General features: G+C 39.0%; 4 protein-coding genes across 4 annotated transcripts; 1 reads left to right on the plus strand and 3 right to left on the minus strand.

Annotated features, from left to right (window-relative positions):
* Nucleotides 1-531: 531 nt before the first annotated feature.
* On the minus strand, nt 532-3,365 carry LOC106654695 (RNA-binding protein with serine-rich domain 1-like). The gene is made up of 5 exons (XM_014374677.2): nt 3,178-3,365; nt 2,946-3,065; nt 1,861-2,313; nt 1,457-1,704; nt 532-1,370 (listed from the first exon to the last, which is right to left on the minus strand). Coding segments are annotated over exons 1-5 (1,146 nt in total). The 5' UTR covers nt 3,180-3,365; the 3' UTR covers nt 532-1,047.
* Nucleotides 3,366-4,032: 667 nt separating this feature from the next.
* Nucleotides 4,033-13,776, minus strand: LOC106654932 (palmitoyltransferase ZDHHC5). Its single transcript, XM_014375084.2, has 9 exons — nt 12,194-13,776; nt 11,824-11,942; nt 11,586-11,743; nt 11,145-11,512; nt 10,933-11,077; nt 10,408-10,634; nt 10,006-10,203; nt 7,640-8,081; nt 4,033-7,356 (listed from the first exon to the last, which is right to left on the minus strand). Exons 1-9 carry the CDS (start codon nt 12,283-12,285, stop codon nt 6,847-6,849), a joined length of 2,259 nt encoding a protein of 752 aa, XP_014230570.1. The 5' UTR covers nt 12,286-13,776; the 3' UTR covers nt 4,033-6,846.
* Nucleotides 13,777-16,404: 2,628 nt separating this feature from the next.
* Nucleotides 16,405-17,133, minus strand: LOC106654678 (uncharacterized protein C24H6.02c-like). Its single transcript, XM_014374648.2, has 2 exons — nt 17,047-17,133; nt 16,405-16,959 (listed from the first exon to the last, which is right to left on the minus strand). The coding sequence occupies exon 2, from the start codon at nt 16,936-16,938 to the stop codon at nt 16,405-16,407; it is 534 nt and encodes a 177-aa protein (XP_014230134.1). The 5' UTR covers nt 16,939-16,959; nt 17,047-17,133.
* A 179-nt stretch (nt 17,134-17,312) lies between these two features.
* On the plus strand, nt 17,313-19,613 carry LOC106654677 (putative GTP-binding protein 6). Its single transcript, XM_014374647.2, has 5 exons — nt 17,313-17,399; nt 17,590-18,642; nt 18,707-18,894; nt 18,976-19,165; nt 19,271-19,613. The coding sequence occupies exons 2-5, from the start codon at nt 17,823-17,825 to the stop codon at nt 19,498-19,500; spliced, it is 1,428 nt and encodes a 475-aa protein (XP_014230133.1). The 5' UTR covers nt 17,313-17,399; nt 17,590-17,822; the 3' UTR covers nt 19,501-19,613.
* The last annotated feature ends 4,173 nt before the right edge of the window (nt 19,614-23,786 follow it).

The following is a 23,786-nucleotide window of genomic DNA, read 5'->3' on the forward strand; positions in this document are numbered from 1 at the left end:
ATTTTTCTCATTGATGCAACTGATTATAATTGTCTTTCATGACGATTCATCCGAAGTTATTGTAATAATGATCAATTCTAATAACAAGAGGTATCGCTGATTAAAAACTAATCAAGAAACTGAATGAAATTGCGACACGAACAGTTGCAATAAATACAAGCGATTTCTGGGAATTTTGTAGATAAAAAGAAAAAAAGAATTGAACAAAAACGCGAAACTACCTACATTTAAAAATAAAAATGTGTAATAGCATAGTATGAAAAATCTGTGTGTGAATAGTTTCTTTTTCTAAAGATGGAAAAAATACGATGGTACGGTTCTTTGTGAAAGAACTGCTAATTATAATAGTTTCTATCAAAATTCATGGTGTCTCATATTTTGTGAAAACCCCATTATTTCCTCCTTTAATAATCTATTCAAAAGGTAAAGGTTTAATAATCTATTCAAAAGTCCTGAATACTTTTAACGATTTGTTTGGTAACAAGTGAAGGAAGTCTTTTAAATGTGTAGAAATGTTTATTTCAAATGCAATTTAAGATTACAATTTAATTTATTTTATTTATCAAAGTTCATGACCACGTTGATAACTTAAACATAACTTACATATCTTCGTGTCTTTCGCACATAATCATTTATCGCGGTTATTCACAATCATGATTTTCTTATCTTAAATTTTTAAATTTTGTCATTTATAAGTATAAACCATCACTCATACATGTAAAACAGAAAATGCACACTAGGTAGTAGTAAATATACACGAGAAAAACGTAGACTTTTCTCTTTTTTTCTTCTTTTTTGACATATTCTTACATTTTTCTATATAATTTTGTATATATAAAAATGTCGTACGATTCTTTGAATAAGACCAAAATCAAAGCATTGAAAAATATTCTTAAAAGAATTTAAATATGATAAATGAAATCAATGTTAGCCATTTCTGTCATAGAAGTCATGACTTGTCTGGTTTTCTAGGGTCTTCATCCATGAAATATATATAGTAATGGCTTATGAATATAACACGATAAAATTGATTTATTCAATTTTACATTATCGCGAGCTGCTCGAACTGGATCTGGTATAGCGGCGATCACGTCGATCGCGTCTCGAATTGTTTACTGGTGAGCGACTACGCGAACGCGGTCGACGCCTTGGTTGTCTTGGTGGACTGCGTCCGCGACGATTGCCACCCGGTGGGGAGCGACGACGATAACGACCAGGTGAATTACGATTGCCCCAACCTCGTTGAGCTGGTGGAGGTCCACGACGATTACCTGGGAAAGCGGGAGGAGGTGAACGTCTCGCCAGTGGAGCTCTAGGTTTAGGAGGTAGTAGCACAGGTGCTGCTGTAATTTCTTGACCATCAATTTGTCCTATTATAAAAAAAGAAAGATTGTTTTATCTATTCATTGAATATTAGTGCATTTTTTCATGATTAATGAGTAAGATAGTCACATACCTCCATCCATGTGTTTCATGGCATTTTCAGCTTCATCAGCGGTTTCAAACTCAACGTAGGCAAATCCTTTGTTATAAGTTGGGTGCAGTTTGTCAACAGGAAAATCTACTAGTTTGATGTTTCCATATGTGGAAAAGATTTCTGTAATGTGATCTTTTGTGACATTACGTGTCAAGTGTCCAATATGGATTTTTGTAGGTCTAGGAACTGGAGATCTCTCTCTACGTTTTCTGCGAGGTGAGGGAGTCCTAAAAGTGGTAATTTTTATAGTTAATAAACCAGTTTGTTTTTTACTAACAATATGTTATATAAAAGAAAATATGAATTTACTAACAGATGGGAAACTTTAGAATAAAAATATCAAGTAGAGAACTTTATTTGTATGGATGAAATGATAATCTTACCTCGATTTGGCTTTTGGTTTTGGTTTTTCTGAAACAGCGTTGGTTTCTTTCTTCTTTCTTTCTCGCTCTCGTTCACGTTCTCTTTCACGTTCCTTTTCTCTCTCCTTTTCTCTGTCGCGCTGCTGTTCCCTTTCTCTGTCACGTTCACGATCTCTATCCCTTTCACGATCCCTGTCTCTCTCACGTTCCCTTTCACGCTCCCGCTCACGCTCTCTTTCACGTTCACGTTCACGTTCTCTTTCTCTCTCCCTGTCTTTTTCTCTTTCTCTCTCTTTATCTTTAACTTCATGTCTTCGAGCCTCTGGTGATTTGCTCCTGGAGCGTTTACGTCCTCTATCCCGAGAACTTGCAGAAGAACTTCCAGAGCTACTTGAAGATGAGCTTGATGACGAGCTCGATCTTGAGCTACTGCCACTACTTGAACTAGAAGAGCCTGAACTACTTTCAGATGAACTATGAAAAAAAAAAACATTTAGTAAGAGGTTTAAAATAAAAAAAAAATTGATTATAACAATAATATTTAGAAGATGGCAAAGGTAGCCCAATTTATTTTTATAGCTTCTTTCTTTCAACTTTCACTGTATTTTTGTCTATAAGATTTAATGGTAAACTTTATTTTGATGTTCTGTAAAGCATCACAGAGATTTTTATAGATATGATCAGTAAAGATTCAGAAAATAAAATTATTGATTTAGTTCTAGAGCTATCTTTGCCATTTACTTATCATGTAGATTATTAAGTAACTAATAGATTACTGAATTATAAACACAATAGGTTAATTGGAGTAGTTTTGAATTTTTGTTTTCAAAAAAGAAAACATTTTGATACTTAACACTCCATTTTCTAAAAAAGTAAGCCATTGTAAAAACTAAGAACTCATCACAAGTATAGAACTTTTTTTGTCACAATAATTCAAGTTCTCAGTGAACAATTCATAAATTGACATTAATTATAACACAAGTGTAAACACAAAATGAGGTTAAAATGTATGAAAATGTCGGTAAGTCGATAGTCGGCGTATCGCGCATCACAACACGAAAATGTAAACGCGTGGCAATCGGTTAATCAAGCACAAAATTACCAACCTGCTTCCACTGCTCGAGGACGAGGCGGAACGTCTCTTTTTGTCGCGAGAACGTTTGCTGACCTCCTTGTCGGTGGCCTCGGAGTCGCTCTTGCCAGTGCTGTCTTTCCGGCTTCGCGCCCTAGGTAAACAAATAGGTTATGTCAGTAATTGGTAGAAACCGTTAAAACAGTGTAAAAAGTATATCAATATCGTTGAAAATTTCATTGTTCATTAATGAGGGATGTACTTACATGATCGACACCTGTACGGTACTAACAGCAGCAATTAACAAATAATCACACTGTATCTATGGCAGCTATTTTCAAGTGGTCCCAGCTTCCACAAGTATACAGTACACACACACACACACGCACGCACATGCACTATATTGTACACTTGCAGGGGCACGCTTCGAGCTGCCGCCGCTGAAGTCTCCAGACTGTCGTGCGTGTATTCGGATTTCGGAGCGATCCGTCTGAGCGTTGGAAGCGTGCCAAGCGGGAAACTTGGAACTCTGTTAATAATGCAGGTTCAAAGTTCAGTATTGAGAACTAAAGGGTTAATTTATTGACATATTACCAAATTCATCTAAATCTGAGCATGAACATTTTTCAACAAGTATCTAAGCATCTTTACTAAAAATTTAAAATAAATGTTCTTGCTAACTTGAAAAATAACCAAAAGAAATTTTGAAAAATACCCCAAAAAATTAATCTGGCTGTTCGGAGAATCAATTATTTTAATGATATCGAATTCATGAAAAAAATAATGAAAAATTCGTCTTATTACCTTTCAAGAATTTCTTTGTAAAGTAAAAATGATTACCTTGAGTGAGTGAATTTTTTAGTACGCGCAGTCTTCTATGATAATGGTATACTATTTATGGGACCACAAGAAAGCTCACTGAAAAAATTAAAAGGCCTTCCAAGATCTCATTCCACAGATATTGATCTTTGTTTCAATTAATAGCTCCTTTTCTCTGTAACAGAAGTGCAAAGGCGATGTAAAAAGTACATTATTCCATGAATACTACAAGATGTAATTATCTCTTATTTTGTTCAAAATCAAGTAGGAGGTAAAACAAATTTGTGATATTGATTGAAAAATTTATTATTTCATTTTGCTTTTTATTTTATTTTTATAGAATAGTAACGATACGCAAAGTGTATCGAAATATACATACATACATACGTAATTGTGTATGCATATATTCATGTATGCCATACGTATTTACACTGAAAGTTTTTTTGTATTTTGTTTTGTAGCGATAACGAGTTATCATATTATGTACAAGTTACATCAAATTACAAATATTTAATTTTTTTGTCAATGTTTCTTCAAACCTCATTTGTCCCTGATTTAAATAATTTTCTTAATTTGTATCATTCATATTTACGTTTAATTTTAAAATATCTCTCATAGACCACAGTCGTATAAGGAAGCTCGACAACTTTCAGATTCAAAATATATGATTTTTTTTTAGAATCTTTTCAATTAAAAACAGGGAAGTAATCAATTAGACAGTTAAAATATACACCATATGATACCGTTCGATGAGTACAAAAATTATGTTGGTTTTAGTGATTTTGGCACGGTACTTTTTTTCTTGTATCATATTTTGTATAAAAATCGAAGAAATGTTACAGAGATTTGGTCGTTTTACTCATAAATATTTAAAAACTTCAAAAATCCACGTGGAAGAGTCAAATAGTAAAAATAATTAGACGATAATAATTGAATACTAACGATAAAAAATTCGGAATTTCAGTAGATGCGACACTTTTACAACTGTAGCTAACAAGTAGTCATGCACTTTTGTTTCGAACATATACACATTTATTTTACAAGTTTTATAATTTATTTCTTTAATAACACAATTTTATCAATGTTTCGTATCGTTCGACTGCCTAATTATACGTTTTTAGTACCCGATAATTAATGGCAGTCGTTTGTGTACTTTCTGAAATGGACTAAATTTAACCCACATATATGCATCATTTCACTTAAATAGTCGTAAAAATAATTACGTTTATTTATTTTACATCACGGCACACACATTAAAAACTATATCAACCAAGATTTGCATCTGACACAAATGCAGCACACGATATAATTTTCGCCTTTTTTCATTTATGTGGTCGTAATATTTTCAAATTTTTATATATTGAATGTCTCACGATCAGTTCTCGCGCGCGTACGCGATTCTGTTCAATAAATCTAGTTTTTACACAAATTCAAACATGATTAAGTAGCTCTGATTTAATGACCAATGGAAACATTTTCATGAGTATTTCTCGAATTACTTTTTCTGTGTTTTTTTATCAAATTCAAATCAAAGAAATTTAATGGAAAATTACGTAATTGAATTTGTGTTGGTTGCATATTCAAATTGCTGGTAAGATGCTACTGCACCTCTTGATTACTATTGCAGTATTAATATTAAGAAGATGTACATAGAAATAATCAATAACGTTCATAATTATTTCAATTTAAAAAAAATTGAACAGAAAAATTATTACAATTTATTGCATCATGAATAAAGGAAGCCTTTGAAGCTGTCAACTTTTGAGTATAGAAAATAATTAGATAGGACACGAAAAAAACTTTCTCCTAATTTACAATCTAAATTAAATACTCAAAAATTGCTCTGTATCAATATAATTTGTGTTTCTTGATGTATGTTGTAAGTTGTATACAGCAAACTTTATGATCTATACATAAATATATTCATTTTATACATTCATCTATACCTATATTTATAATATACATATATATCTCTTTTACGCTGCCCATAATAAGGTTCGTCGTCTTCATCATCATTGTTATCATTGTTATTTGAAAAAGAATTTTAATATATAGTCATAAAAAAACAATGTTTTTTTTTCTTTTCAATGTAACAACACTGTATAAAAATCTAACTGACCTCAACGACGTATCTAATATATAAAAAAAACAAAATTAAGTTACAACGAACATGCCAGCTGTATGATTCTGCGTTTTTTTCTTCAAATTATACTTTAAAAAAGTAAATGAAATTGAAAACAAAAAGATTTCACTAACAAGAAAGTCATCGGCTTTTTTACACACGCTAAAAATATTATACAATTTGTTTCATTTTCCACTTAATTCTTAAATTCCAAGTATACATATGTTTGTATGAATAGAAAATGCACTTCAGTCTCTGGTTATCGACCAATCACGCACTCACGTTAAAACACACGCACGCACACACACGCACGCTCATACAGCTACGATAAAGTTTATGTTATTCTGAAAGTCGATTGCATATTTGTTCGCTGATAGGAAAGTGTTTGTTTGCTTTTTGTTTTCGTCATTTTATCACTTTTTGTAACCAGGTTGCATTCCGATAGTGGCATTAAATTAAATAAGGCAAAGCAATAAAACAGCGCGATACTATCTCTAACAAAGTAACAAACTGGAGGAAGGAAAAACGATCACACGAAAAGAGCCGAGCAGTAACAAGCTCGTAACAAGTCATCCTGGATAAAAAAAAAGAGAAAAAAAAAGAAAATTAATTAGATAATATATCGAAAATAATAACAACAATATATTAACAAAAAAAAAAAAACGCCAAAACTAATGTCATCGTATCATTGCAAAAAAGCTGATCGATCACTATTTAACAGAACAACCGTGTATCACACAATATATATTATATCGAAGCACGACTTTTAGACAGAGACTTGACAGCCCTGTCTCTGCTTGGATTTGCTATTGGCGGCCGCGGTGGCGCCGCCGCTCTTGGGCGGCTTTCCATCCACGACCTGGACGACGCTGGCGCCGCTGCCGTTGTTGCTGCTGTCTTTGGCCTGCAAGTGATGCACGAGGCTCGGCGAGTCGCGTCGTCTGACAGCCTCCCGCCAGCCGCAGATCGGCGAGCGGGAGACGTAGCAGCTGCGCTATACCGATATCTCGTAGTTCATATCGTAGACGCTCGCCCGATCGTTGGGATTGGTCTGTTCCGGCTGCTGCTGTTGTTGCTGCGATTGCTGCTGGCCATTATTGCCGGCAACGTTGGTGCTCGAGCCGCTCCCGCTGCCGCCGTTATTGCTGGTGGTCTGGGGCATCATCTCCAGCGAGTCGCTCATCTCGAGGGCCCGCACGAAGGACATGGGCCGGCGTCGGTTCTCCGCCGGTGTCGTTTGCGTCGGCGTCGTCGGCGTGCCGAGGCTCGGCTTTCGCTTCACCTGCGGCGAGGCGTTCGGGGGGAAGACTGGGACACCGCCTCGGATCACCGGATGATATGTCGAGGTGGCCACTCGCCCGGCGGAATTGTTGGCGGCGGCGGCGGCGGCCGTGACCGTCGAGGCGTACGATTGCTGCTGCTGCGTCGGACTCGTGGGATTCGAGCGATAGTAGTCGAAAGGCAGCGGTGGACGTTGCGTTACAGCTGCGGCAGCTTGCGCTTGCTACGTAAATGGAAAGAACGAGAAAAAAAAGGCAAATTTAGCACAATTACGGGGGCTTTCAAAGTATCTATCGACGCGCGCGTAATACGATTAAAGTGGCGACTCTCTCGCTCTTTCTCTCTCAAGGACGACCTTGCTTGCTCTGCATGCGCGCCTCGATGAAAGCACACGCGCGTATATAGTCGCCGACGTCGTTCATTCGATTAAACTCATTAATAATGGAAAATTGAATCGATTCCGTCGTCGTAAAGTCCCTGCAGACTTGCATGTATGTTGTACGTACCATATGTGCGTGATGCTGCTGGGCGATGGCGGCGGCCGCGTGGGCGGCGACCTGATGAGCGGCGGCGACCTCGGCGTTGGGCGCCGGATAGGAGCTCGCTGAGCCGGCGCCCGACGGCGACGAGCTGTCCTTCCAGGTGTAGATGCCGCGCTGGGGCGAGCCCGCCAGCTCGCGTATGTTGTCCACGGTGTTGTTGGTCCTGGCCACGTGATAATTCGTTTGCTGCTGCTGTTGTTGCTGCTGGTGGTGACTAGACGCCGAGGACGGATCGCTAGCCTGACGCACGAGCTCGCCCTCCGAGACGAAGCGACGCTGCGGACTGTAATTCGGTTGGGCCTCGTAGTACTTGTTGGCCATTTGTTGCTGATGTTGTTGCTGCTGCTGTTCCGACACCCCGATGAAATCCGGTCGACGGGCCTGCGTCGGCGTGCCTGGATTCGATCTGCAATGAATTTACAAAATAATCGTCAAGCTCTCGGAACGTCGACGCAATTTTTTTCCGTATATCGAAAATGGTCGACCCCAGTAAAAAAGAAACATCGCAACGCACACACATGTTTTTTAATTGTCAATTTTTTGTCGCGCATTTTTCAAACATCAGAGAAATAAAAAATGTACATATTGAGAGAGAAAGAAAGTCGCATCTGTGTGTGTAATTAGCGTAACTAAGAGACGTTCAATGCCATTGTACTTGCGAGAGCTTTACTGGAATCGACGCAAGTCAAGATTGGTCGTTAAAAACAGACGCTCGCACGTATACATATAGAATATAACACACGTACGTATATATATAGGCATACGCTGCGGTATATAAGGCGCAAGTGAAGCCATTAGCAGAAAAAAAAGCTTTTGCCAACGGTTTAATTAATCGCGTTAAACACGAGGAGTTACTGGTTCGTTATCAGCGGCAACAACCTTGATGCTCGCGAGCGATAAAATATAACATTAACATATATCGACTATATTATTGTAATAATATAGAAAAGCACAAGCCAGTCTATAACAGAGTTTCAATTATGATCATGCGTGTACACATATAGAACATTGATATATTGATAAATATAACTTATTATAAATGCATAAATTTGTGCTATTACCTGTGTCAGGTATATCGGATAATATTTAAGTTTTTTTTTTTGCTTTTTTGATTTTTTTTGGTAAGTTTTTATTTGTATGAGGTTTTTTTTGTGTGCGAATGGTGAATGATCCTCGCTCGTCTGATTATGGCAAATTATCGTATAAGTGGTGTGTATTGAGTAACCAACCCCTGCGCATACAGACAGCCAACGAGCAAACAAACGAAGTGTTCGTAAATGATGTATAATAAATTCACATGTTATGATTTTTTTTTTAATTTTGGATGAAAAACAACGCTTGTGTGCGATGCGGTTTTAATTTTGACGATGAATGAAATAAGCACCATATATCTTTTGAATGACGTGTGAGCTGTGTAATATATCTTTTTTTTTTTCATTTCTACAGCTACTGATATGTGTCAAAGCGGTCGATGATCGCACAATTATCAAGATTTTTTGTCATGTTTTGGAAGAAATAGATTTGCTAAAATGGTGACACAATGCTCAACTGCTTAAAAATGAGTAATAAATATGCGAATAATTAATATCCAACCGTTACTCACAATGTTAGATAATAAACTCGTTGGTTCTCAACTACAAAATAAAACAGGCAAATTTTTATTGTCAAAAAATCTCTTGTTTCATGACATTTGAATAGTGTTTTTTCTCGTAAGTATATAGTAGAGTGCTCTTAATTTTTCAAATCTAATAATAGAAAACGAAGAAAGAGAAAAGTTTCGTTTAGAGTGTAGGAGCAAGATTAATTAGGTGCTAAATGCTTTTAAAGTGAGAGAAGTATACACGTGAAATAGACAATTCGTATCGTCAATATCCCAGTTAATACATCAATACACAATGTTAGCATGAGCAAAAGTGTTATTTCTTTTTATAGGAAAAAAAAATAGTACAAAAAGAATCAGTATTTACTCCTGGTATAAGTAAAGGCATTCATAAGATATATAGGGTTAATCAAACTTTTTTGATGCAACAGAAGGAATAAAAAAAAATACATAAAAACAATTAAAAAAAAAACATTTCATTTGATATAAGGTATTAATTCTGTACAATTAATATCAAGGACAAATTTTGGTGCGTACAACACCTAAATAGATATAATATATAATACAGACAGTAAAGATTTTTACAGCTCTTAAAATTAAGTAATTTTTTTTTATAAAAACATGGTTTTCGCGATAATAAATTTTTTTACTTCTCCTTTATTTCATCAATCGTCAGACCGGTAAATAATTGTGATTTTTCGTGTTTTGAATTAACTCCAAGGAGTCGTACCTGCGAATAGGGCTTGATATAGCAAGCGGCGTGGGCACGCCGATAGCTTTGATGCGCTGCTGCATCGTTGGACTAGCTTGACGTATGTCTCCTACAACTGTCTGTCCTTGAGCGGGGCCTGACGGAGTATTAGTTACACCACTCGACGGTGAATCTCCAAGAGGATCAGGCGTGTGGCTCCTCGATCCGTTTATCCCCCTATTTTCGAAGAATTTATCGATTAGTCGAATGCTCAGAAACTTTTTAGACCAGGTTTCGAGTTATCAGTCTGATAAGTTAGAAACAAAAATTACGTATTCAGCTCTATTTCTTGATTTACTATATGAATAGCGTCTTACAAGTTTTTACAAATAGCTCTGTAATTAATCGAAACCGTCTATTTTTACAACTGAATCAATCTACCTTGGCTTAGGATGTGGACTGCCTCTAGGATAATGCATGGGGTGTCGATGCTGCTGTGATTGTTGCTGTGTGGAAGGATGCCTGGGAGACTCATTATTCTCCACAGGTGGCAGGAAGAAATTATTTTTCGAACCGTGTCTCTGTAAAGGTGGAGTCGGTTCACAATCCGCTGATTGTGAAGCTGTGGGCTCCATATCCGTATCAGAACCATCTCTACCAGGCGATAGCTGTAATTACATAATAAAAAAAATAGAAATAAAGTCGCAAGCTTAGCGGTGATGTCATAGGAGCTTTTTGCTTTAGAGCAGTAGGTTTGCGCTTACATACCATACTACTTGGAATGTTTGAAGACTTAAAAATAAAATCTGGATACATTGAAAGGAGCATCAGATGAGGTGACTCTAGTAGATGTCTAATGGAAAAGGAATTGGATGTTTTGTAAACTTAAATTGCTAAATTGAGGAATAGGACGCAAAGCACTAAATACTAAAGTTCATGAGAAGCTGATGATGGTCTAGCTCTTACCTTATTGTAAGCATTTGAACTGGTATTTCTAACACCATTGCTGCTATCCATGTAAGTTTTTACCTGGTTTTCGCTATCTATCGTTGATATTTCCGAGGCGCAAGCTCCACGCCGTTTTGCTGAATACTTTTCAGGTTTCATTAAGCTGGATCAATGATAAAAGGTAAGTACTTTTTCAAATCACATTAAAGTATAAATAAATGACAAATTACCTTGGATATTGTGGTCCAAATTGTGTGTAACAGCAATTGTGAAAGCAGCCTCTTGAAAATGGATTATAACCACCATTAAATTTGCCAGTTACTTGTTCATTGGTAGTACGGCCTCTTGAAACCAAAACTATATGAAAGCCCGTCAATCCAAATATTGGAATGAATAGTATTGACACTATTCCCATGAGTACCATAGCTACAATAGTATGAACTTCACCAAGTTTTTGTTTATGTTCAAGAACAAAATACAAGCACAGCCCAAATATACTGAGCATGTGCATACTCAATGACAAAAGGAAGAAGAAAAAGAAACGATAGTTTCTCCTTCCAATGCAATTGTTTACCCAAGGACAATGGTGATCAAAAGTCTGTAAAAACAACATCATTAATTTAGTGTCATTATCAAGTAATTAGAGAATTTGCTTAATGCAAGAAACTTACCTCGATACAATGATTGCATACACTGCAATGGGAACATCTTGGTGGTCTGTAAAATTTACATGTGACACACCACTTCATCCGAACTGTGATTCCATTAATTTCTACACTTTTGTACAATGGTGCCCTCAAGTCGTCTTCCCGATCCTCATCTGGTGGAGCTAAATTAAGCAATGCACCCATTGGTATTGTAATAAAATTATTTAAACGACGTTAAAAAATATAAACATCAGATTTTTACCTTTGGGAATGACTCCAGGGTCCATAAAAGTGGCTAATGTGAAATTTGCCAGAACAAAAAAAGTTATGCCTGCCTGCATTGCTGGTACCCATGGGTATCGAGATATATAAAATTGGCACCTGCAGAGAAATATTATCAGTTGAATTCATTGAAAAATATTGATCAATTGAGAGTGTAACAAAATTAAATGCCATCAACAAATGAAAAAAAAATTATTTATCAAAACAGTTAATGATCATACTTGAGGGCTGAGTCATAAATGTAGTTCAGACCAATCATAAGATTAACCAACACTCGTAGCAATGAAAACGAATACTATCTCTAAGTAAAAAAAAAATGCGACATTTTCAATGCAGTAGTCAACACTCACGGGAAGTAGAAGAAAAGCGTGGTTGTACTGAGGAGTAATGCCCAGGCAAAAGTGGCCGGCAAATATTTGGTCTTGGCATCGCATTTCGGCATCCTGAGTTAGGATTGCTCGAGATGGGTACGTAATATTTTCTTCTCGTTTATCAGCAACAGCAGCAGTTGTTGAAGCGGCCAATGGTTATTTGTGTGCGATGAGTAGTTAGCCGCGCCGCGGCAACGACGTTCTTATAAAGAGCGGAGCACTTGAGCACACACTTACACTCCGTCCGGGGTCAAACAACTCGCGCGTGCAGTACAGCAGCAGCAGCAGCCAGCAGTATGTATAGCAGAGTCGTATTTAGGCGACGAAAATTTTTTTTGCGCACTCACGGAGTTGCGTGTATAAATGATACATATGTGCACGGGCGCGCGCGTGTAACGAAATAATGCTAAAAAACTAACCCTCGGTACATCGAGTATCGAGAATCAGTGTGCTGCAACGATGATCCGAGTGTCACGTACAGGCAGAGAAAGAGAGACAGAGACACGGGCTAGATATGTTTTTTGGAGGCACTGCTGCCCAGCGCACAGACGTTCGATAAAATGCGAGTCCTCGTCGTCGTCGTCGTCGCCTTTCATCAACTGCACTCGCGCACAGTCATAGCAGCAGCAGCAGCAGCAGCGACAGCAGCAGCTCGTTGATTTAATTTTAATTTCTTGTAGCGCGACACGCACTCACACACCAGCATGTATAGGGGGTTACTACACAGCTCACGCACGCATACGTGTTTACTTTATTAAAAATTGCTGAAAGTCGGAGTCGTCGACGACGACGTGCTTACAGCACTATTATAGGCTAGCACAGCTCACGGCAGCAGCGGCACAGCCAACGGAGCGCGAGGCTGCCAGCACACAGCACAGCACACATAAGATTTTTATAAAACACAGCGCGACTCGCAGCAGTTCAACTCTCTGCACGCAAGTGTAGGTTTATGTGTATGAGCGATGATTCGCAGTCGCGAGGCAGCACTGCACACAGCTCACGCAGTACACAGAGTTGAGTCTCTCTGTCTCTCTCTCTCTCTCTTGCTCTCCCGTGTGCACACTGCACTACCTCTGTATATGTATACTATACTATAAGGTACAAAATAAGTCAAGTATATAGCTGCCTCCGTTGGTATGCGCGTGTGTCTGCGTGAATATATATAGCAGCAGCAGCAGCAGTAGTAGTTGTAGCCTCGAATCTCTATACACAACTGTACTCGACTCTTAATGTATATGATATGTACAGGAGTTTTTTTTTAAATCTTATATGTACACGACACTCGGCACTTGGCGAGGATGGTTTTTACAATTACTACTGATACTCGTTATTGCTAACATGGCCGCGTCCATTGGCCTACGCTACAGCACTGCTAGTCGCATAGCGCCGAGCCGAGTATAGGATTGAAATTTCTTCGCTCTGCTCTGCTCTCTCTGTCTCTCTGTCTCTTTCTTTTTCTCTCTTTCTCTCTGCCTATCCGTCTCTGTTCAATGTTTGCGCGAGTAGTACACCCATACATATTCCACGCGACGACTCTCCCGACTCCTGTGCTGCTGCCTCATGCTCTGGCTCGAGTGCTGCATGTGTGTGTGTGTGTGTGTGTGTGTGTGTGTGTGTGTGTGTGTGTGTGTGTGTGTGTGTGTGTGTGTGTGCGTAGCAGTGAGAATGTGTCGGTGTGTATAAAATGTATAATGTAACACACGCGCGCGAGATTCGTCGTCGTCGTCACTCGTCGAGTTTTGCGGGATATGCTCGTGTCGACGTACTACTGCTGTACGACTATTATTATCATTATCGTGATTACAGCTGAACTCGCGCGCCAAACGACTAGAGCGAGCAGATGTTGATTATCAATTTTATCGAGCATGAAATAAGCGCGACTCCGAATTCTTCTCGTGCAAATTGTACATTTAGCACACGGCGGCAACGAACTTTCTCATGTAGATGTTTTTAAACGCGGTATACTACCTAAATTCGTGTGCCTAAAGTCGTTGCACTGCGTCGCGAGGTATATGCGGAATCGCAACGACGGTGTACGCGACGCGGCAACGACGGATGCACTGATGAGTTTTCGGTGCACATGCACGTAGCTAAGGCACGCGACATCCGCACACGTCCCACGAGTCACGGAGAGGAGCTGTGCTGTGCAATTCAAGCCCTACATTATGATACACATGTACACCTAGGCGCCTGCGACTCGCGGAATCTGCGCGTTGCCAAGAGAACAGCCACACGTGCACAGCTCGCATCGTATGCAGCGATTGACAATTCTGTGCGGGTATGCAAACGGAGTCGAAATTACATTTCGCTCGATTTTTGTCATAGACTTTATAGAAACTTTTCGATCGATTGTCGCGAGTTGATTCATTGAGCCAACTCTCATACGATCGATAAATCACGATAAGAGCTTGATTTTTTGACACTTGTTCGATTGATAATATTCGTGGAATTCCGAATGTTGAACCTTTTTCTTCTTATATAGTAGTCTCGCTAACCCGACATTACTTCTCGTTCGATTGATAATTCATACGTCTTATCGAATTATTTCGTAATTGTTTACCTATAAATATTCACTTTCAATGATATGCTACAATTTTCAGCCTTTTTCTTCCATACATCCCCGATTGATTCCCTCTCGCGAATCTCGACTTTTAAGAGATTCATTCATTCATTCAAATGGTTAAAACATACTTAAAAATGAAAATGATGGAAAATCCTTGTCGTAAAATATTTCAATAAAATTATTTTCTATGAAGCAAAAAATAATTAGCAAATTAATTTTGTCACCTTCACTTTTAGCGATTTATTGTTGAAATATAGTTTCTTTTAATATTTAATTTTTAATATTTAATATTTTCTTTATTAAGGCTAAGGACTTGAGTCCAGCATAGCCCACGCGCAGTGTACAGCCTCCCGGTCAATAGCGGGGGACACGGGCATGAGTATTATACACAGTTAAAGACACTATTACAGGAGAATAGAGAGAAAAAAAAGAACAAGAAAAAAGAAAAAAAAGATAATACGTGTACATAAAGAAAATGAAAATAAAATTTAAAAAGACAGCCAATAGCACAGGTAGGTCAGCTGCCTCTCTGGACCTCAAGCAAATACTCGCGGAGGCCGGCCCCAAAGCTAGGCCGCCGATAACCCCTCACGGAGTCCCAACGGCAGCAAGTTCCAGAGCCGATCGCAAAGGACATCTGTCCACAGGTCGTTGCCCGCCTTTTGATATATTACACGCCAAATACGAGCGGCTCTAGTACACACTTTTATTTTTCAGAATAGTTATTTATAATTTAAAGGCGATTCTCGTAATTCTTTTAAACTTTTCAAATAACACATTAATTTTATTCATAGATAGATAAAGAAATGCAAAAGACAAATTATCTGAGGATTTGCTTTCGTTTCGAAAGAATAACGCACTAAAAGTACAGGCCTATCTCGTTATACGCGGGGGTTACGTTCCGGAAAAGTTCCGCGTATAGCGAAATCCGCGTATAACGAGGCAAAAAGCGAATCTTTAATAACGACTTTTTATTTTAATAAATATATCAATATAAAAATCTACAGAGGTTTCGTAAAAAGATCGGTAACTTTGCAATAGCAGCAATACACTCCCGTTCTCTGATTAAATTTAGAATTTTCAATTTTTCAGCCAAATTAATGACTTTTCTTTATTTTATCGAAGTTTTAGAAATTTTCGGAGTATTTGGAGCCATTGTCAAATTTTTCAAAAGGTTATAAAAAAAATATTCGACCGTCTTGAACCGCGTATAACTTAAACTTATCCGCGTATAACGAGAAATCGTCGCATTCGGCAATCCGCGTATAAGGGTAAACCGCGTTTACAGAATCCGCGTATAAGGAGGTATGCCTGTACAATGAAAGTATTTAGTGACAACAGGAAAATAATAAGTGTAATTCAACAGTTTTTTTTTAATATAAAGCTATTTTTGGGCCACTGGGGCCCATATTAGCATACTTTATTATTCAGTTCAATATATTATACATTATATTATTTTACATTATAAGTATTTTATACAATACAATATACATCATAATATATAACATTTTCATCATAATATATAACATATAATACAATCTAATTATATTGAAAGTTCTTTTGATAAATTTATTAGTGCTTTACACAAGCAATTCACTATAGAAAAATATACGTGAGAATTATGTTATTATCCGTAATAATATAAATCAGCACCTTCTTGAATCGCATCTTTTGGAGGTTCTTGAGCTCGCTTTATATTAATTTTTAGGTTTTTCAAGTTCTCGGGATGTAATAGGTTCCTCATTGTCACCGGACAGTTTTTAAATTCTCCCTCCCCATTGCTCTTAAAGTATCCCAAATTATCAGCAAGGACAATATTATGTCTGCACCCCGGGCATAAAACCATGATGAACCCCTTCTCATGAGCTCGTTTGGTGACGACTTGGTAATTGATTGTATTGCACTTGGGGCACGGGAAATCTACTTCTAATGTCTCGAACTTTTCTTTCAAAAATTTTTCAGCCTCCCGAACGCTGTCGCTAACCTCGGGCCGTTTGGCCTCGAACGTCGTCGACGTCATTTGTGACGTGTTGACCACGCTTTTATCGATGATCAAGACAGAAGATGCCAGACTTTTTATATTTATACTCCTCGCGTTTTCTTGCGATAATCGCAGGGTCGTTCGAAGACCTACACTTGATAATTGTCTGACTATAAACATTTTGGTTTTGCCTGAAACAATCTAAATTTTGGTTGAAGTATAATTAATGAGAAAAGACCATAGACTTGTTTCGATTTCTAATCTAATAAGAGTTAAAATAAAAATTACCTCTTGACGTAAAGCTTGAAAAAACGTGTTAGCAGAAGAGCCGTAATCCTCGACACGCGTTCCTATTATAACCTCGAATCTAAGCGCATTCCAAGTTTCCAACGTTTTTACGACACGAGTCGAGTGTCGACCTACCGTTTCGTTCGATCGACGAATCGTCAAAGAAATGTAAAGTCAATCAGTATCTTTGATACTTTTTCAGACGCGCGAGATATCCTTTTCATGAAAAATATCAACTATGCCATTGGTTCTCGATCTCGAAGACGTAAAAACTGTACAAGACGCACGTAGGTACTCCGCCGACAGATGCGCTGAGGAATGGATTACAACTTGCGGTCTCACTTACATCGCAGGTATTTGTCGTTTATACTCGTTGATTCTTAGTTATTAGGACTCTATCATTCATTTATCATTCATGTTGTCAATTCTGAATGACATTTTTATTGACAATAAAGGGGCTCTGACTTAATGTCCAGACTATGATTCAACTTAGCTGCTAAAAGTATTTCCATCAATTTAAACTCTATTCCTTCTGTGTTCCAGGTTGCATAGCGATACCTCTAGTTTGGGGACGACTATTTCACAAGAGGTTCTCTCCAATTGTGCCGATTGAGTACAGAGTATGCGCTACTGCTTGTTCAATGATGCTAGTTTCTTACTTTGCTGGACGTAATCAAAAACTAAAGTGTGAAAAGAGAGTTAGAGATGAAATAAGAAAAATGGCAGGAATAGAAGAATATTAATTTTCAAATTGTTTCTACATTATAATAGTGAAAATGAATGGAATTTTGAAAAGGCTTACTCCTTTTGTAAAAAGGAGAGCATTGTTTACAAAGCAATTTGTGCACAGAAAGCCATGTTTAATGCTTAAGAGACGGAATGGGGGACAAATTGATTCTTACTTTTTTGTCGATGAGGAGAGGGACCTGAATAATCCAGATTATTCAGAAATTTCCAATGAATATTTGGGTACTATAGCCAAAGGTCATCGAGTTCTAGTAATTCAGCCATACATAAAATGGGGTAAAGATAAGAAAAAAGATACTACTCGAGAATTGCAGCTAGCTGAAGCTGTTGCATTGGTTCAAACTTTACCTTACTGGACTGTCGTTGAAAAATTATGGGCTCCTCTTTTGAGCTTAGACAGAAAACAATTTTTTGGTAAAGGTACTCTCACAAAGATCAAGTCTTTATTAGATAGTCAATGCAACATAACTGCTGTATTTATAAGTGTAAATACTTTAAAACATGAACAGCTTTTAGAATTGCAAAAAATTTTTAAACTACCTGTTTATGACAGATATTCTCTTGTAATTCACATATTTAGAAGTCATGCAAAAAGTCCTGAAGCAAAACTTCAGGTAGCCCTAGCTGAACTTCCGTATATTTATGAGAAAATGAGCGAAATCAATGGTCAGATTAATTTACTAGAAAAAAGGAGATTATTTTTACAATCAAGAGAAGGTCAGCTGAGAAATGCTCTACAAAAACTGAAAACACATAGAGAATCTGTAAGAACTAAAAGAAAAAAATATGGATTTGCTACAGTTGCTATCGTTGGGTACACCAATGCTGGAAAAACATCATTGATAAAAGGTAAAGATATTTTTAAAAGTTTTTGAAGTAAAAATTATAATTTTAAACTAATTTTTCTTTACAGCATTAACTGGAGACAAAAAATTGACACCTAAAAACTATTTGTTTGCAACACTGGACACAACTGCTCATCAGGGTGTTCTACCTAGCACTATGAAAGTTTTGTACATAGACACTATTGGTTTTATACAAGATGTTCCAGAAACTTTGATTGAACCTTTTGTTGCTACATTGGAGGATGCAATGGTAGCTGTGAGTATTATATTCTATTTTATTTTTTATATAATTTTTTGACATTTCATTTAAGATAACAAATATCAAATTCTTTTTTAGGACATTATTGTACATGTTTATGATGTAAGCCATCCAGACTGTAAAGCTCAAATCGAACACGTTAGGAAAACATTGAAATCATTGTCAGATGCGAACAAACCAACGATTGAAGTTGCTAACAAATGCGACTTGATAGAACCTGGTAATTTGCCCGAAGATGCATTGGGAATTTCAGCCACGGAAACCACTGGTAAATATATTACGACAGTCTTAAAAAAAAAAAAAAGAAGCTGTTGATCATATAATATTCTCGTAAAATCCCAAATTGATGATTAATTTGCCTCGTTTCACACAGGCATCGACATCTTGCGACACGAGATCGAGAGGCTCATATTATCCGAAACTGGAAGATCCATCATGAAGATGCGCGTGGAGTCGGGCAGCGAGGCTTTCGCTTGGCTCTACAAAGAGGCTACGGTGATAAGCGCCGAGCCCGATCCCAAGAATTTACAATTCATGCTGCTGAATGTTATTGTTACGGACGACTTGTTGCATCGATTCAGGCGCTTTTTGAAGTCATTGTGAAAGAATGACAGCCTGTCACGTCCTCTCGATAAAATTCTATAGATTCTGTAACAATGTATAATAGTTGTTAATTTACATTCATAAGTTTTATCGTTGCTTTGTAAAAGTGCTCTCGCGCGCTTGCAATTAAATTTGAATTATAAAAATTTCAAAATTGATTGAATATAAAAAAGAACGTGTAAAAAGCTACATCTCATCTCGTGCCATTTAATCATCCTGAAAAATGTATAGGATATCGCTCTCGGAATAAGAGTAACGACGTTACATCAGACACCGATAGCATTAAAGCGTCGGCGGTGGTGGCGCTGGGCGTGTAAAACTCCGATGTGTCGTTTGCGAAAGGTATCGCACGTATAGCCTAGCTCAGACTATGTACTATATACACATCTCGTCCATCTCGTTTGCGGTAACCAACTGGGAAATCGAGCTTGCGCCGCGACGCGCCACGAATTTCAAATTCGACGCATCCGCTCGCCTCTCTTCGGCATGTAATATACCTAAGTGTCATTATTATTATTACTATTATTATTACTATTACAGGAGGGAGGCTGACGAAAACGGATGTTATAATAATTTCTCGTCGCTCGTGCACACCAAGTCTGTCTCTCTGGTCGGGGGATAGGGTATATTCATTTTCGCGACAGAAGAGAGTATACATGGGATATAGATGTCGTCACAGAGAGGCGCGCGTATTTGCATCGGAATTGCGTGTATATTGGCTGTTCCCGCATTGTCTTGTACTAACGAGAAGATGGACAAGACCAGTCTTTTGATCGATCGTTCGAGGAAAGGGATTGTCGAGGCACAATTCTAATTTGTAATGCCCGTATCGACGGGAGAAAGTCCAATCGGACGTCAGCGCGGTTTTGTCATTAACTTTTTACAAGAAGTGAAAAGTCGACGAAGAATTGAATCAGCCGGATCAGGAAAATAATAGTCGCACGCGCGCGCGAATTAGGTCAATCTCCGTTGACGCATGCATCATGCGAAGCGTCATGCATGCATAATATATAACTCGCACGCTATACTCGGATGGCAATTTATATAAGGAGCTGATATAAATCCTGTCGCGTTATACACGGCTTGCAGAGCACAGCTTCTAGTCACCTATCCCATCGCGAAAGATATATACGCACACACGACGGCAACAAGCTCGAAGCGCATAATACCCAGCTAGGATGTTTGCGTCATGCGGCGTGTGCAAGCTCGTCCGGAGCGAGCAAGGCTCGTCGACGATCCGCTACGTAATGCACCGATCTAATGATCGAACACGTATCGCGTACGGAGCAGCTAAAGCTCTTTCGCCCGTGTGTGAGTGTGTGTGTGTGTGTGTGTATATATAATGCATGTACATCGTATACTAGAAAATCCCAGGGCGCGCGGCAGAGCTTGCAGTTTATGCATGGGGCAAAAATACCAGAGGGGCGCGTGAAATTAAAGCTCACCTCTCTCGCTCTGCGAGCTTTTCCGTCCGGCGCCTATTAAAGTGGGTCAATATATTCGACGCACAGTACGCGACACGATACAACGACCGAGTGCGTGTATCGGAAAAAGTAAAAAAAAAAAACGAACCCAAACGGGTCTAAATGATTTTTATCGTACGGAGAGAGCTGTATACGCCACTGCCGCGCGTATACAGTTGCCATGCGTATAATACTTGTGCACTGCAACGAGGCTCTCTCTCTCTCTCTCTCTCTAGGCGCGTCAAACCGGGGATTATACCGAGAGGTGTTGGGGGATATATAACTTTTTTTTTCTCTCTCTCGCTCTGCTCTATCCCTCTTTTTTTGACAAACAGCAGCAGGAGCAGCACTACGCGCGCGCGTATATTATAAGGAGAAAAAAAAGGGAGAAAAAAGGAAGACTGAAGCTCGCGGGCAGAGATTTTCCAGTGGGAGCTGCTGCGAGGCGAGAGAGAGAGAGAGAGAGGAAAAAAAGAGAGCGAAGCCTCGGCTAAATTATGAACTTGAATGTATAATGTGGTAAAGACTTTTTTCTTCGAGCTCTCTCTCGTATACGCCGTTGCTGCATATAGTATATAGCAGTGAGCGCGCGGGTCTGATGCTGCCACCGCCACCACCGCCGCTGCTGCTGCTGTGCTTAAGTCTTGATAAACTTTATAGGGCTTTTAAAAAGCCTAGATTATATAAATGAAGGATTGAAATTTATTAGTTTTCACCTCGTGCTTTTTTTAGTTGCTGCTGCTGTTGTTGTTGAGCTTTTTTGCGCTGCAAGCTGCGGATTCATTCTTTCAGTTTGTGTGGCGCATGGCGCGCAGAGTCGGACCCCGAGTTATATAGCGGCGGAATGTATAAACGCGACGAAATAAAAAGTGGAACAATCGATGAGCATTTAAAAGAATTCACGAACGTAAAGTAAGTCGAATGATTCACTTACAGATGGAGAGATAGAAAGAGAAGAGTAGCAGCACCGCGCGGAAATGAAAAATTCGAACGTCAAAGAAAGGAGCGCAGCGGTACAACAGCTGCGTTATAAACGAGACAGGATATAAGTAACTTAAATTTAACGCTGCGCACAGTAGCTGGACTAACTTTGAAAAATCTCGCCTGCAGGCCCTCGCGCTCAGCCTGCGTTCCTGCGGCTTTACGTGTGTGTCGGGCGACGAAGCTCGCGCCAACAAAGGTTGCCACTGGCTACTATGCAGGCCACGTTATATATAATACAGTACGGAGGCTTTGCACTGCGAGCCTTTGATTGTTGAACACTATATATACCATGAGCCGATTCTGCGGCGAAGCGTCGTGGTATATGTAGCCTATTTTATTCTATTTTTTTGTTATCTTGCTCGTCACGTCTCTTGGCGAGTCTATAATATGCATCCCTCTGTGATCCTCGACGTATGGAGCTCGAACTGACACAGAACACAGCGTAGCTGAAGTTTTCACACTTTTTGCCTGCATCAAATGCAACTGGTAAAGCGGTTCGAAGCTCGAGAACTTTTACCTATAGATAAAACATCCAACTAAACTCTATCACACCTCTCAAACATGATCTTGTATAAATATTTCAGCGATCCGCGAACCAAACGCGCAGATATTACGCTCGCTCGAGACGAGATATGAGTTACGATCGGTATTTTCTCACGAGATGGCCTAGAAGATCGGCGATGAGTAAGCGCGACGACGATCCACGGCTTACTCGGTGCGGTCGTCGCGGATCGCTGCGCTCTCGTAATTCTATCGAAGCGGCGACGCGGCGAGGACATCGGCTCGCGTTTATATATACAATGCGCGGGGCCGGCAGGACAATAGGCGATAACGGCTGACGCACGAGCTGCACCGAGAGTAATCGGTCGCGAATTAGCCGCGACCGACGCATGCACGTATGTATGCATTAGATACGTGCGCGACGATCGCGCGACATGTTTACGATATTCACGAGTTGTATATGTATGTTGTGTGTCGCGGCCTCGCGCGATCTTTCCAGCTTCGAGCTTCGACACACGCACACACATTTACACATAAAACACGTACGTATATGGAGAGATTCCACACTTGTGCGTTGCAGTTGTGGGCACTTTGTCGATGCCGCGCGACAATTGTCGTGTCACGCAGCGCACGCGGTAATTTTAAACGAGCGATGTGTCGACAAGTATTCTCCGCGCGGTTCGATTCAGCTTCTTGCGGATTAGCACTGCGCGCAGCAGCTCGAGAGGAGGCACCCCCATCGGATATGTATCTAATTGAATAATATTGTAAAATGCTTGATATCGCGATAAAGGTTACGAAAATTCGAGTCCTGCAAGTCGACTTCTCGCGGATCAACTGAAAATTGAAAATGGATTTTAATTTCATAAATTTTGTTCTGCCTTTGCGAAATGAGTGAAAAAATAATTATTGAAAAATGATTTTTCATGGACAACTTATTTACAAATGATGCACAAGTAGCCTAAAAATCAAAAAACAAAGTTGTTCGCATCATTTGAATGGGTCATAGTTGTAATACGTTCTTTTGAACACCAACAACACAACTTTTTCTAAAAATTTCGTCATCTGACACAATCTGACGATTCGAAGGATGAAAATACTCTTCGTAAAGAACGTCGAAATGTGTCGAAGCTGCTAGTAATTGGACACCGACTAGCTTATAGCTGTACTCTACAGTACAGATGCAGATAGTCTTCGGAGCTCTTGAGTTAGTTCTCGCAATAAGTCCTTTGGTCTCTTCCGCTGCGCGGCGGAGTGTCCATATGGCCGGCTGGACTACTGCACGCTCGCAGCTCATTTGCCTTTGAATCGCCTCGTGCGTAGCATCGTGTTATTCCG

This window comes from Trichogramma pretiosum, unplaced genomic scaffold (assembly GCF_000599845.2).
Source record: "Trichogramma pretiosum strain Unisexual culture from Peru unplaced genomic scaffold, Tpre_2.0 scaffold46, whole genome shotgun sequence".
Taxonomy (NCBI): Eukaryota; Metazoa; Arthropoda; class Insecta; order Hymenoptera; family Trichogrammatidae; genus Trichogramma; species Trichogramma pretiosum.